At 41.0% G+C, this 14,941-nt stretch overlaps 1 protein-coding gene across 5 annotated transcripts in view; it reads right to left on the reverse strand.

The window, feature by feature from the left end:
• clip2 (CAP-GLY domain containing linker protein 2) overlaps window positions 1-14,941 on the reverse strand; it is a 44,776-nt gene that overhangs the window by 22,851 nt on the left and 6,984 nt on the right. For all 5 annotated transcript variants that reach the window (XM_039778615.1, XM_039778614.1, XM_039778613.1 and 2 more), the window contains exons 3-5: window positions 6,599-7,110; window positions 780-904; window positions 234-447 (exon numbers count right to left, since the gene is read on the reverse strand). In XM_039778615.1, the coding sequence (XP_039634549.1) occupies window positions 234-447; window positions 780-904; window positions 6,599-7,110 (851 nt within the window). The remainder of the gene's footprint in view (window positions 1-233; window positions 448-779; window positions 905-6,598; window positions 7,111-14,941) is intronic.

Raw genomic sequence — 14,941 nt, forward strand, 5'->3', positions numbered from 1 at the left:
CCTATTTACTTTAAAAGGAATACTTTAGGGAAAAATGCTCATCTGCTTTATTGGAGAGAGTTCGATGAGAAGATTGACACCACTCTAATGTCTGACAGTGGTATCAGTCTCTTCATCTAACTCTCTGCAAGAAAGTGAGTAAGTCGAACAATTCCTTTAAGCAGCAACATTACACTGTATGAACAGCCCCTTTTCTCTCAGTATGTATTTGAGGCACACTGCCGTCATCTTACCAGCCCAGTTCGGCTCGGTCGTCCACCCACGGAGGAGGCCACCGAGCTGACTGAACTGATGGAGGAGCTGCTGGGGCTGTGGGCCAGAGAGGAAACCCCCATGGCCATCCGCTTGCTCTTCTTAGCCTTGGCCGGGCTGGTGGAAGGGAAGCCGATGCGGATCACCTTGTGGATCGGAGCAAACAGGCCAAACTTGTGAAGACACTGAAAGTATCTGCAGGGAGAGAGGCATGAGGTTAGGGATTTTGTTTACAAGTTGTTTTCAATATACTCCAAAATGTCTGTACCCAAATTCCACCTATTTAAAACATTTTCCATTATTGGAGGTGAGCAAAAGCAAACCCTAAATTTAATAAATGTGATAAATATGAAGCATAAAAAATGCCAGACCAACAGTGCAGACCAGCTCTTGGCTAATGGTCACACAGTGTAATTTCATGGACAAACAGATGATAGAACAAAGAACAGTCTTGAAATTGAGCCTCCCCTCAATTTCCCTTAACAGACAAAGTGTGTGTGTGTGTGTGTGTGTGTGTGTCTACCTACCTTGTACCAGCCACTGCACCATCATTCTTCCCCAGGGGCTCATCCAGCTCCACCCCACACCATTCACCCTTGGCGAAGTCTGTCTCTCCCATATAGCGTATGACTCCCATCTTAGAGCCTCCCACCTACAACAGAGTAAAAGGTCTTTCAATTATAAAAAAAAAAAACATGCAGAAAGAAAGACAGTTCAGGAAGTGGTTGTGGAAGAATAACCATTGCTGGTTATTACTTGTCTTAATAAACCATAATATAGTTTATTTAGTTGGAATAAACATGGTTAAACAAATAGTTCGTCATTTTGTTAAATGCGCTTCTTCACTTTCTGGAGAAGAGAGGAGAACATCAACACCACTTTAATATCTATATGGTAGTCTATATCCACGACGTTCCACTTTCGGGATTGCTCCGTTGCTGCCGGAAATTCCACCGTATGTCCTTCTTTTCGGCCGAATGTCCGTTACCTTCCCTTTGGTTTGTGTTGGAATTTCCTGGAACTCCGGTCGATTTCGATCTCTGCAGGGTAAATCCAGACAGCTAGCTAGCTAGACTATCTGTCCAATCTGAGTTCTCTCTCGCACGACTAAAACAACTTTTGAATGTACACACCAAAACAAGTTCCTTCCCGAGGCTATTGTGCAGCAGCACCGTGGCTCCGTGCCATGCCAATAAACCAGAGCACGTTTTTCTCCCATCCCGGAATGCTATGCGGACTAGCCAGACCTTTCTCCGCAGGGCTGTGGAGGAAGGTGTGGCAATGCGAGACTATCTGTAGAGTAAACATGAAACTACAGCAAGCAAGCCGGTTAGCTTAGCACAAAAATTGGAAACAGGAGGCAACAGCTAGCCTGTTAATGCTCCCATCTAAGATATAGCACGTTAGTTTTTCTGTTGGTATTTGTTAATGTTCGACAAAGGCAAGCTTGTTGTCTCCATGTTTTCAGTATTTGTGCCAAGCTAAGATAACCAGCTAGTGCCTGTAGCCTGTAGTTATATTTAACAGAGAGATATGAGAATGATATTGATCCTCTCATCTAACTCTCCCCCCAAAATGTCATAGCATAGCATACTATTTCTCCAGGGCTGTGTATGATATCACTACCTTGTTCATTTCTCCCAATATAATAATACATACTCAGTATACAGACGCAATAAATGACATTTCAGACTGTGCTGCCCTACAAAAGCAGAGAGCAGTAACTACAGATAAAAAGTTTAAGTTGTAATGCCTTAACTTTTTAGTGTTATAAAAAAAGGTCCCATGGCATGATAATTTCACTTTATGAGGTTTTTTAACCCCCACCCTCCACCTTGCCCTCCCCCTCTCTCCTCCTCAATAGCTACAGACACAGAAATGGCACATACTAAGAAAAGCTCATTGTGGGACTGGCTCTAGTGGCTGTAATTCTGCACCAAGGCTGACTTTCGGGAAAGAGACTTCAGATACAGTAAGGGGACCACTAAGGTCTATATAAAAGTATCCAAAGAGCACCATGTCATGGGACCTTGAAGAAATGTGAACTATTACTTAAGGGGAAATCATTAACCCTTGGCGACATATCTAGGGTGCCACATAGCCACATCTTGCAGCATTGTGCTTCCCAGTCAGGAACACTGGTTTCCTAGGAAGACGTCTGAAATCCACGCCCACTGCCCCTGGGGTCAGCCAACATGCAAAACTGACTAGTACAGCTGCTGAATGTCTTTCACACATGGTGACCACATGTATGAGACACAAAAGCTCATCAACATGTACAAACATCCCACTGGTCACAATATCCTTAAATGTCTAAGAGAAACATCTAGTATAACAGAAATACAATACCAATCAAGGACAACACACTATAGCCAGAACACATAAGCTTTAATTACATTTGACTAATGATCATTTGTTTAAATTGTGTTTTACTCCAAAGAACATTGTGTCCTTCTTTGATTCATTTTGTTTGTCTTGTTTCATCCAATCAATATTCCAAAACCAACGCAAATATTAAATTTACAATGACATAATAAGAAAAGCCGCAAAACTTCACACTTGAAAATCCGGGGCCACTTTATTTTATTTCTCCAAAATATTTGCTGACTTATCATTAAAGCTCTACTTTCATCACCAGCATCTCTACCTTCAACAGGGTGTTCTTTAATTACATGACTGTAATCCCATTCCCTGGTTTCACTCAAATTAATATGCACAGAATGTACACAATGTGGGAAAGTCCACATTATTTATTTTATGAAAAGAGCAGATGAAACATCTGCTCTTTTTTTCATAAAATAAATAATCCTATGAATAATAATTCTAAACATCCATTTAACATATAAGAACCATGACTTTCCAAAACTAGAATGCTGCCTCGCGGTTTTATGCCTCAACCAATGCAGTTTCCGATGCAGTTTCCATCCATGTCTGTCCAGACTCATAATATATGTAGGCTATGAAGGGGTGTGTGTGTGTGTGTGTGTGTGTGTGTGTGTGTGTGTGTGTGTGTATGTGTATATATATATATATATAAAAACCCACTTTTTTTACAACAACAATTCAGTAACCAACCAAATGTCTCCCCCTTCTGTTCCTGAGTTATGGCGTTGCATAATAGCCAGAAAAGTGTTTTTGCAGGACATTATGATGTCACTGTGAAGTTGACCTTTGACCTTGTGGGTATAAAATGTCAATTCAACATCTTATCCTACTAGACCGTTGCAGTTGCTAGTAGCCAAGGAGGACACGGAGAATTAAAAAAACATGATGGACTCTTCAGAAGAGTTAATTATCTTTATCTATCAAATTATCTCTATCTAAGTCACTGGATGCCACAATCTTCTGAACGTCGCCATACTGAGAAATACAGAGAGAGTTGTGTGGAGCGGATAGTCTTAATTAGCTTTGTAGCAACTCATTTGGCAATGGCTTGAATGTAACGGACGTTCATTAATATCAAAAAGTTATGCACTAAAGCTTTAAGTCCAAGTGGACGTTGGTGCCAGATGTAAAGAAATTCCCTCAAGGCATTCATGAGAATAGGACAAACCGAGAGATGGGCAACCCGAAAACATAATGCCTCTGGCCACGGCTGTCGCCAGCACAGAGGCATAAAAAAGGCCCCATATATAAATACATACTCCTCACTACTGGATTTAGTAGCAGATGGAACTGACCACAAGGACAAAAAAGGGCATGGTGAGTCACTCTTCATCTTTCTATTGTCAAATTAATATTCCACTCCTATGACTTTGTCCATCTCCTAAACCACTGAGGCCAAATAAGAAGAAGCAGTGTGGTGTCAAAAGACATTAAACGGAGATGGTTGGCCATCAGCATGACAGTGTGATGTCTCAGTGACTCAGTGTCAAAGTGCCAGCAGTGCTAAGAGAGCCAGTCAGCACAAGCCCCATCTTGGCTTCTGCTATCCTAAGAACATTATACGTGCTTAACATTAGCATGTTAGCACTGTCTTTGTGAGCCTGTTAGCATGTAGCTCAAAGCACCGCTGTGTCTCAATACACCCTCACAGAGCCACTAGCATCAATGTAGACTCTTGGTCTTGTTACTTACAGTATAAAAAAGCATGTTATTGTAAGTGAATGAGCATATAATGAAACAGGATAAGCCTGTAAAATCCTGGTTGGTTGTTAACATGGTTGTTTACACGGCTCATACCACATGAAATCAGATTTGGAAAGGGAACATTTATTCTTTTATTCTGTTTAAAAAGTCATTTAGACTCCAAGTACACCCAAATGTTACGTGACAATTTCATCGACTAGCAGCCATTGGAGTGGCTTTCAAACTATCCAAATAAACACCAGTCACATTGCATGCAGCCACTCTGAAAGGGAACTCTCATTTAACCTTTACCAAACTCTACAGTAGCAGAGAGAGAGACGGCCTCTGGTGAAATACTAAAGCCAGCAGAGGAGAGGCAGTTCTGTGCTTCCTGTGGGTACTCAGACATCAAGGGTGCCAAGGCAAATGGAGTCAGTCATCATGTGTTTAGCCTCCAAGGTTGTCTCTCTGTGGGAAAACATTTCTGCAGTTAAAACTATTCTGAGTACCTCTTTAGGCAATCTCTAGATGGCTGCTATTTAGTCACCGACACACAAACATTGCCAAAGTTTGACCTTAGTTCAACATAACTCCTCTGCAAGAAAGCAGGACTGTGGCGCCAAAGATGCCTCCAGTTCAACTAAATGTGTGTGAAAACTGTGTATCCTACGCTTGCTACTATCACATAATTTAATACCAAGTGAAGGAAAATAGTCTTTGCTTTATGTCCACAATGCCTAATTTGAGTTTCACACTTTGTGCTTGTTTCACAAAATTTTGTGAGGATGAGTTTTATTTCCAACAGCGGAGGAGGGGCGTGACACAACTGAATGGCAGCGCATGCAAGCCATCGCAGCGAGATAGATTACACGGGAGAGGCTTAGGAAATAGATGGATTCACTGATCAATGTGTCAGCAGTGGTCTCTCCTCTCTTAAGTGCTGAAAGTAATCTGGAGTGATTTACGATATTGACCAGGAGGAAGGCTTCTCGAGCTCCCAGTTTCAAACTGCACAGCCTCTGATGTAACTATCCCCTGTGCCCATCAGTAAATGGAAAGCAATGTGACCCAGGGCCAATAATTCCATGAAGTGAACACTGTACACTAATAGGGGTCAATAAGAAAATAAGCAAAATGCAGATAGAAATGTTCGTTCCCACAGAGGTTTACTTTGACATTTTATATAATCACAGACATTTATTTCTTTTGTTGGGTAACGGTAGACTAAAGGATAAAGGTAGAATGGATGAAGGCTGCATTCTAGTCATAAACAGAATAAGGAAAAGCAGAACGTTCCTGTGGGGCTCAACCATGTATCACATTACACTGCATTAATCCATCTTTACTGAGGGCTTCATAACACTGTAATTAGCCATCCACTGGGACTCTCACCTAATTACTTTCAGCTCCTATGGATTTTGTTAGTCTCAAATATTTACAGAAAATCAAGTTAAAGAGGACCTATTATGCCATTCCTTATTTTCTGTCATATATGTATATAATGTTACAATGTCAGATGTTCATATTAAACCTGGCCAAAGCTTAAAATAATGAGGTAAACCCATGTTAATGAAATCTCTGTCAGCAAAACCTCAGATTTCAGACCATTCTGAACACTCCGCTTCCAACTTTTCTACTCTCAGCTCAAGCTGATGTCAACCCATGCCCGATTTCTGAGCTTTTTCGGAAGGTGGGCTTAAAGACTCCTACAGAGCGTCTCAGACAGAGGGTGAATACAGGTGCAGCATGAGAAAATTTTTATAATAATAATAATGTTTTTTCAACATTAAAGCGTGTAAACATGTTCTAGTAGAAACACAAAATACGAAAATGAACCTGAAAATGAGCATAATAGGGCCACTTTCAATATATTTAAATTGTATTTGTCAGATTGGCACGAATAGTGAAATTATTGATATTCAATTGTTCACTTTCTGTCGCAGACTCGTTGAGAAGGTCAATGCCACTCTAATGTTTGTGACGTATGAGGGTACAGCCAGCAGCCGGTTAGCTTAGCTTAGCATAAAGACTAGGAAACAGCGGGAAACAGCATTCCTGCACAGGATCAGCACATGAAAATGACAGACGGATGACACTCAAGGTTTCCATCATGGCACATGTGTACATTTCCATGACTTTCCCACAAACGTCAGTTGTGAGAAACGTTTTATTGTAACTTCTCAGATTTTTGTGTTGGGAATTACATTTTTTTTTTTATTCAATGATGATATTGCATCAGTAGAGGAATCCCTGTCTAAAAACCAACAAAATTACTCACCAAAACTCGATCTCCAACTCGAAGATCCTTATCCCCACCTTTCTTAACCGAACCGCTGTCAGACATGTTGGACCCCGACTCGTTGCCCGTTTTCACTGCGCTGTTGAGCAGGGCCAGGCCCTCTCTCAGTGGCACCACCACCCGCTGGCCATGGGGGGCGCCATTGCCACCCTGCTGAGTCAGATTCTGGGCAGAGAGCGAGTCAGTGGAGTGGCTGTCACTTCCCTCTCCGACCGGCTGCGGGGTGAGCTTCGAGGGTCGCGTGAAGATGCCCTGGAGGGGCTGGCACTCAAAGTAGCGCACGCCGCCCACTGAGCCGTCATTTTTGCCAACTAGGTCATTCAGTATCACGCCTGCCCACTGTCCCGGGGCAAACTGGGTCTCCCCTAGGTAGGCAATAACTCCTAGTTTGACACCGTTGACCCAGACCTGCTCACCCACTGTGTAATCCCCCAAAACCTCGTCGCCCTCTTCAGAGATTTTAGTTGGTGTGGTGGGCTTGAGTGGAACATCTAGAGAAAAAGAAAAACCATTACATATTATATTAAATGTTGTAGAGCAGGAAAAGGTTTCATGTAGCAAAAGCAACAAAAGCAGGTAAAGCGTAGCAAAAAACATGAACATTACTGAAATCAAACTAATGTAGTAAAAGGTGCATGGAAATGATCAGTATGTCTTATTGTAATCACATTCTCTTCACTAAAACCTTTCTTATTGGAGGGTCAAGTAGTAAACACTACAAACATTGTGAGATCCTCCTCATTCAAGGTCCAGCAGAATTGCCTTTACACCATTCATCCCGTTTGACCGCGGCATGCCGGCAAAAAGAAAACTGCTTGTGTGGCAGCATCCAGCACAACGGTACAGTTTGTGCAAGATTAGGCGTTTCTCTAATTCCTCCTGAAAAGTGGGTCAGAGAAACGGTATCTGTGATGTGCTGGTGGGCCATGCAGCCCTGTGATATCGCCTGTTTGACACACAGATGAGCTGGTTCTCTGTTTCTTTCCACAGCACCCTGTAAACTGAGCAGGGCACCATTAGCACGCGGTCTACTGCACCGCACTGCCAGTAAAAGTCTGTGTTTATCTGTGTGTGTGTGCAGGAATAGTTGGTGCCAGGGCTGTCTCCCCAACACCCTGAGAGAGGGCCTGGGGCTTTGTGGGCCCCAGTGGTTTGTGCTTTATGCCTCAATTGCTCCCATATGTTGTGATGTGAGACACATTCGGCACAAATGCAAATGGGAACAACTTCAAAGGGGTTTTGACTTGATGATACAGTTTGAAAGTTTTTAGGAATGTGCTGCTTCCAGTAGAAAGAGTAGGGGAAAACTGTTGCTGACAATTTTGCTTGGTCCCAAGTGATTACCTTAAAGATGCTGCACTGCACAACTACAGTATGCTGCAGGCTTTTAGGAGAGACATTTGAAAAAGGTAGTCCAGTTGCTTTTGTCTGAATCAGGTGAAATGTTTGTTCTTTGCTGCTGTTCTTGTACTGTTAAACATCATACATACCAACTGACCAAAAGATATTGACAATCAGAGCATAGGAGTACTCAGGTCCCTCATTGATCTGTAATGTGTCAAAGTGAATATCGCACAGAGCAGACTGACATACAGCATTAACATCAGGCATAAGTCACTTTGTGTTTGACCCATATCTGCAGCTGGATTCACAGCTGGATTATGCACTCCATCCAAAGCACCAGAGATGGTTTGGAAATGAACATGCAAAACCTTTTCTGCAAACAAGGCAATGGTCAAAAACATTTTTGGCCAAGATTCAGTTTGATTTTTTGGGGGGATTTTATAAAAAAATACCCTTAAACATCAAATATGGAGAATGTATTGGAATACTGTAAATCAGTCTTTAGATCGCTGTCTTTCCTCCTCCTAGGTTCAGATCCACACAAATATCAAACACATTTGAAATTAAAGGTAGAGTTCTGATCTTTTGAAGTGGGGTTATAGGAGGTACTTATCCATAGTCAATGTATCACCTACAGTAGATGGTGGTCAGCACCCCCCCAGTTTGGAGAAGCAGGGAGGAGTACTGACTGTATTTCCTCTTTTTACCTTTATTCTCATGGACTCTATGTTTACCAGATTATTTCAATGCTGTACTTCTAGGAGGACTTTATGTAGATCTTTTACTGACAATACCTTGTTTCTTCCCGACATGAAGCACAATGTAACCAATTTGACAGTTAGCCTATAATTTTTTTGAATCCAGTTTTCTTGTTACTGTACTAGTTAATGTTTTACAATAATTGTTGGTCTAACTCTTGTTTATAGAATCTCATTGCTTTCTTGTTTTTACTATAATTTCATTAATTGTCCAATTCTGTTTTCATTTAAAATGTTTGCCATGTTCAGGCCTTTTATTTGATAGGACAAGTTAGACATGAAAGGGGAGAGAGAGGGGGAATGACAGCCGCAGGCCGGAACCGTACCCGCAGCGGCAAGGACTAAGCCTCTGTATATGGGCCCGCTGCTCAAAGGAAATCGGTCATCTTCAACATTTGTGTGAAGTGTGTTTTCTCTTACTGCACATCTGTACACAGGTCTACATGCACAGTGATATACAACAATACTTTTTCTTTTTTTAAACACATGATCAACTGATGCAACATGTTATCCTGGCCAACGTTTCAAACCTGAGCTAACCCATGATTTTGGGTTGCTGAGGCAACAGCAGAGTGAGGGCAAAAGGATCCTCCGCAGAAGGAAGACTGGAAACACAGCCCTTACTTTCACCATTGTGCTTGGCCACCTCCCACCACCATCTGAATCCAACTATTCATCAGCTCTGCACAATGAAACCTCCACAGCTTCCTCTCGGCCCTCCTCCTCCACCCCCCAATTATCCCCCCATCTCTCCCTACTTTGGTTACACACATACACACACCTCTTTCTCTGGCCTCTTTAACTCTGCATATTTATGATCATTTCACACAGTGGCTATCATCTTGTTCTTTTTGTTTTAAATTGGACTTATCAAGACTGATATTGTGTTGCTGTTTTCAGCAGTGCTCGTGGCAGCTGTGCGAGGCCGAGCAGCACAGACACTAACAGATGGAGGGGGTTGAGCTTGAAGGGTTTTGACTGTTGGTCACAGTTTTTGACCAAAGTGCCATGTCCTACATTTAAGAGAAAAAATACAAACCTTTAAGATGTTTTATATGAGCATAAACAGTTTTTTTGTGGTGTTATTATCTCTTCAAATGATCAATTTATCATATTGAGGGCAAACCTTCAGTATTTGGTTGATTTAGCTTAATCCTGCCAAGTTACAGGAGGAGATTTGTCACTTTATAGGCATGAGCTCTGTGTCATTATTTACCTTCTTTGACATTCAGTTAAGGGGTTAGTTACTCTATAACCATTTAACCTTGCTTATGGGGTACAGTGTTTTCTAACAAAGCATGCCATCGCTGTCTTTAAAGAGGACAGAAACCAGTGTTTTCAGTAGTTTGGTGCTTCAGATAAATAGCTCCACTATTCCGTGAGTGAATTTGCCATTAGTAACATTATTTAGAAGGACTGTACTGTACCTGGTAATCCACTGTTTAGCAACTGATGTAAAATAACTATTTTGGGATCCACCCAAAGGACTGAAAACATCAGATGTGAAAATCAATTGTGTATTTGGGTGTGTCTTATGTGCTTGCTCTCCCTTTAATATCACTGGGTGTGTCAGACCATTGTGAGCAATGCTGCAAATAAAAGGAGCAGAACTGAATAATGCAATGTCCATATCGCATTTACAGGACTGTTGCATCACTGTGATGAAGTCCCATGATTTGGTAGGTATTTAATTTGCTAGTTAGCCTAAAGCAGATATTTCCTTATTTTGATTTTTTTATGCCCCAAAATTCAGAATATTCAAATTTAAATCTTGAAATACAATTCAAAATATCATGATAGGTTTTATCCATGACTATATGCATCTACCTCTCTGCCATCTTTGCAGGCTTTGTTATTTCCCTGTAAGCGTTCATCTAAAGCTGCTCTAATCAATACATAAAACCCCTCATCAAAGAGATAATTTGCTGATTTTAATCCAGCTCTGTGTCATGGCAGTGTTGCCAGTGTGTTTAGATTAACTGTGTGCGCCTTTCCTCAATGGTGCCAATGCACGGAGCTTGAAACAGCCGTGGTCTGCTGAAATCCGCCAGATGCCGGGAAACACCCACACAAAGATGACACAGAGCTGGATTGAAATATAAGTATCCCTTTAAGTACAGTACAGCAAACGTGTTGATCTTTTTTATCTTGTTAAAGTTCATAGTAAAGCTTCACTAATCAATATTCTTATACAGAGAAATAAAAGCCAACTCAACTGTTCCCCTCATCACTACGGAGAGTTTTAACATCTTTCAGGTCATTGTTTTGGTTTTACAGCTGCAACTTTACTGTCTTAGTTCGATCTCACCGCCCTCATCGCCCCTGCTACCAGCAGGCAGCTGTTTTCACTGAAAAAGTTAAGCTAGCTAATAAGCATAGTTGAGCATTTAGCCGCTAAAGAGCCAGATGTTTTTCTCAGGAGTTAGTGGAAAACAAAACAGAGCTGAAAAGAGGGTGAATGTTGGACATTCATCCGGTGGCTGGAAACACGACCCAAAATAAATGCTAATATTGCTCAATGTCTACTGGATGTGTAAATAGGCAACTCTTTGCTAACACATTACATCTATATAGGGTGTTCATATCCTAATGATGTGCTTACAGCTTGTTGCACTGCCATTACATTATTATTATTTTTTTTTTTTGAAATTAATGCAGGTTTAAAGCACAAATGACAAACACACACAAAAACTAGTGGAATTACAGATTGATGGCATTTGAGATGCAGTAAGTGTATACCGTCTGATATGGAATGCCATTTTATTCACAATTAAATAAATGAATAAATACATAAATAAATGAATAAATACACGAATAAATACATAAATAAATGAATAAATAAATATGCCTTTGAAATACATCATGAAATAAATAAATGAGGCAATAAATACATAAATAATTAAATTAATTTAATTATTTCATGGTACTTTTATTTCATAAGTCCATATTTATTTATTTCAAGAGACTTTTATTTCATAAGTCCACATTTATTTATTTCAAGAGACTTTTATTTCCTAATGCCACATTTATTTATTTCACTCTATTTATTTCCAGTTCTTATATGCAAATCAGGGGGCGTGGCTATCTCTCACATTCAGAATGGGACTTCTTTGGCAGACCAACAACACTACAATTTTAACAATTTTCGCCATCTTATTCATCACTAAATTCACTTATGAGAACGTTTTAGGGGAGAAATTAACTTTTTAGATTTCGAATATAGGCTTGCGAAAATTGTTGCCGAATTGACAATTTGCTTCAAAGTTTTCAGAGTTGAGAAGCTCCATATAGTGACGCGACAGCCAGCTAGCGTCTGCCGGGGCTGCTAGCTCGTCATTCGGACAGTCTCGCTCAGACACCCCGTTGCAAACCGGAGGTCTCGCAGACCGCTCTCGTAAATAAGAGCCTTTTATTTCGCCGTTGACGGATTGTTTGTTTAAATATCACGACACATGTCCATCATAAGATTAATGGGAACCTGTGTTAACTGTCTTTTCGGAGTTAAACTCAACAAGCACCTGACAACCTCGCTGGCCGGCCGTCACACACACACACACACACACACACACACACACACACACACACACACACACACACACACACACACACACACACACACACACACACACACACACACACACACACACACACACACACACACACACACACACACACACACACAGCAGGCAGAGGAGAGAGTGGGTCACAGAGGCAGCAGTAAAATCAGCCCACTTCGTAGCCACAAACCTCACCAGGGCACGAATCAGCCGTTTGCCTCGGCCCTGTTTCTGATGTATTCGTACATCCCGCACAAACACAATAGTTTACCATTTTTGCTAGGTCTTGTAAGAAATAAAAATAATCAGTCAAGCTGGCTGTGCTGTATGAGGATAAAAATTATAGTTGAATAAGTATTGTGTGTTTAGTGTGTTTAGTGGAAGAGCACTGTGACAGCTTAGTCATGCAAAATGAGAAAAGGATACTGTTGTACGTGAAGAAAGCAGCACTGGATGACGGTGGTCAGAAAGCAACAAGAGTGCAGCAACGAAGTTAATATCAGTTTGACCATGAAAGTAAGTTACTTCTCAATCTGTGACGGACAACAGTGGCGCATTGTTCTTTCTGACCATCAGCATAGCTAAAGTCTGCCTAACAACTGATGAAGAGGGCGTGTGCCAAAAGACTGGGACCAGTCTGTGCACCAACCAGGGGAGGCGAAGTCTAAACCACGGTACTCCTCCAACTTTTAATAAACAAATCAAAATGCTCTTAGAGACTGATATATGAATTCATGTATAAGCCAGAAAATTCAGTCTGATGAGAGAAGCCTGTGTGCCTGCTCAACTCGGACCCGTGTACACGTTTATGCTCTTATGATTTTACTTAAATAAATACTTGTTAAACTTTTAAGTCCTCTCCTTGTCTACTTAGTGGATTTTAACACGTACAGTCTCCAGTATAACTGCTAGCCTACCCGTGGTTAGACTAACGGTAACTCTAGTCTTAGTGGAAGGGAGGGGGAGTGCTTAAAACCACTGTAAAAAGTTCCAACTTTTCATATTATATTCAGCATTTTGTTATAAAAAGCCATACCAAACCATGGTGGGCGGCTCTAATCTTTATGTTTAATAAGCACATTGCTTAACTTCATGAAAAATGTAACCTGCAATTTACACTTTAACAACGCCTCAGCTGTCGTGTCAACCCGCAGGTGCAGTCAGGGGTATATGACCCGCAGTGGACAGAGTACCACGAGCTGCCTGTTGTGGTGCTCTGTCAGGTCAACGCTAATTGGTCGTCTAGTTACCCCAGAATAGGTGACTGTGGGCTGGGCACACAGCACCGCAAACAGCCGGTCGTGGTGCTTCGTCAGGTCAGCGCTAGTTGGTGGTCTAATTACCCCAGAATAGGTGACTTTGTGCTGGGTAAAGAGTACAGTGTTGCATTCTCACTTCGCCAGCCTTTTTTTGCCCACGGCTCTGTTCTGAATGTGAGAGATAGCCACGCCCCCTGATTTGCGTACAAGAACTTGAAATAAATAGAGAGTGAAATAAATAAATGTGGCATTAGGAAATAAAAGTCTCTTGAAATAGATAAATATGGACTTATGAAATAAAAGTACTATGAAATAATTAAATTTATTTAATTATTTATGTATTTATTGCCTCATTTATTAATTTAATGATGTATTTCAAAGGCATATTTATTTATTTATTTATTTATTTATTCATTTATTTAATTGTGAATAAAACAGCATTCCATAGTCTGAGGACTGGGTACTCCACAGAGTCAAACAAATGGCAGAAGCTGTAAAAAAGGCCCAGCCTACGACTGTGACTAAAATATGTCTGTTGAGAAACCTGCTTCCGTGGTCATAGGAGACGTGGCATCAGGAGCGGTGGCACAGCTCTGTTATTTTCACATCAAAAGCAGTTAGAAGGAAGGCTTAGATACGTCCCTCTATTCGCTCATTGACAACGGCTTCTTCCAAAGGGTGAAACAGTTCTTTAAATTCGGCAAAGTAAACTCTGCCAAATTCCGACACAGTGGCCCCTTCTCACAATCTTCCCAGATAAAACCAACAAACAGGGGGTTGAGATGTGGAGTATGAAGCCAGGTCAGTGTTTAGACTATCTGGGGCAGGAAACTAATCCCTCCATCTACTATCTGAGGCCTCAGTATTGTTCCACAGACATCTTATTAGTGTCAATAGCCACCTTGAGTTAACAAGAGGGATATAACTGAACATAATACACCAAGCATGATAATCAGGGGTACAAGGCATCCTCCTATTAAAAACAGGAAGGTTGACTGACTGACCAGCTGACAGAGACACCAGAATTGTCACCTATGAAATTAACTAGTGCTCAAAAAAGGCTCCTGTGTGATATAGGTGCTCTTTGAGTATTGGACAGACCTGTTCTCAGCTACCCTACATTATTTCTGAAGTGCAGATTGATGGACTGCCACAAATTGTAAGGTTTGATTTAAATGTATGGCAAGTGAACATATTAAAGATTAACATAATTTACAATAAATATATCTGCAATGCATTCATGAATAGTAAAACCCTTAATTTAAAAAGATTGACATGTTAATTAAGCTTTAGAGGTACTGGTAGGAGGATGATTTCATCCTGGTCTTTATGCTATGCTAACTGGCTGCTGGCTCCAGCGTTATATTTAAAGTGCATACATGAGAGTGATATCAACCTTCTTAT

Source organism: Perca fluviatilis, chromosome 16, assembly GCF_010015445.1.
Source record: "Perca fluviatilis chromosome 16, GENO_Pfluv_1.0, whole genome shotgun sequence".
Classification (NCBI taxonomy): domain Eukaryota; kingdom Metazoa; phylum Chordata; class Actinopteri; order Perciformes; family Percidae; genus Perca; species Perca fluviatilis.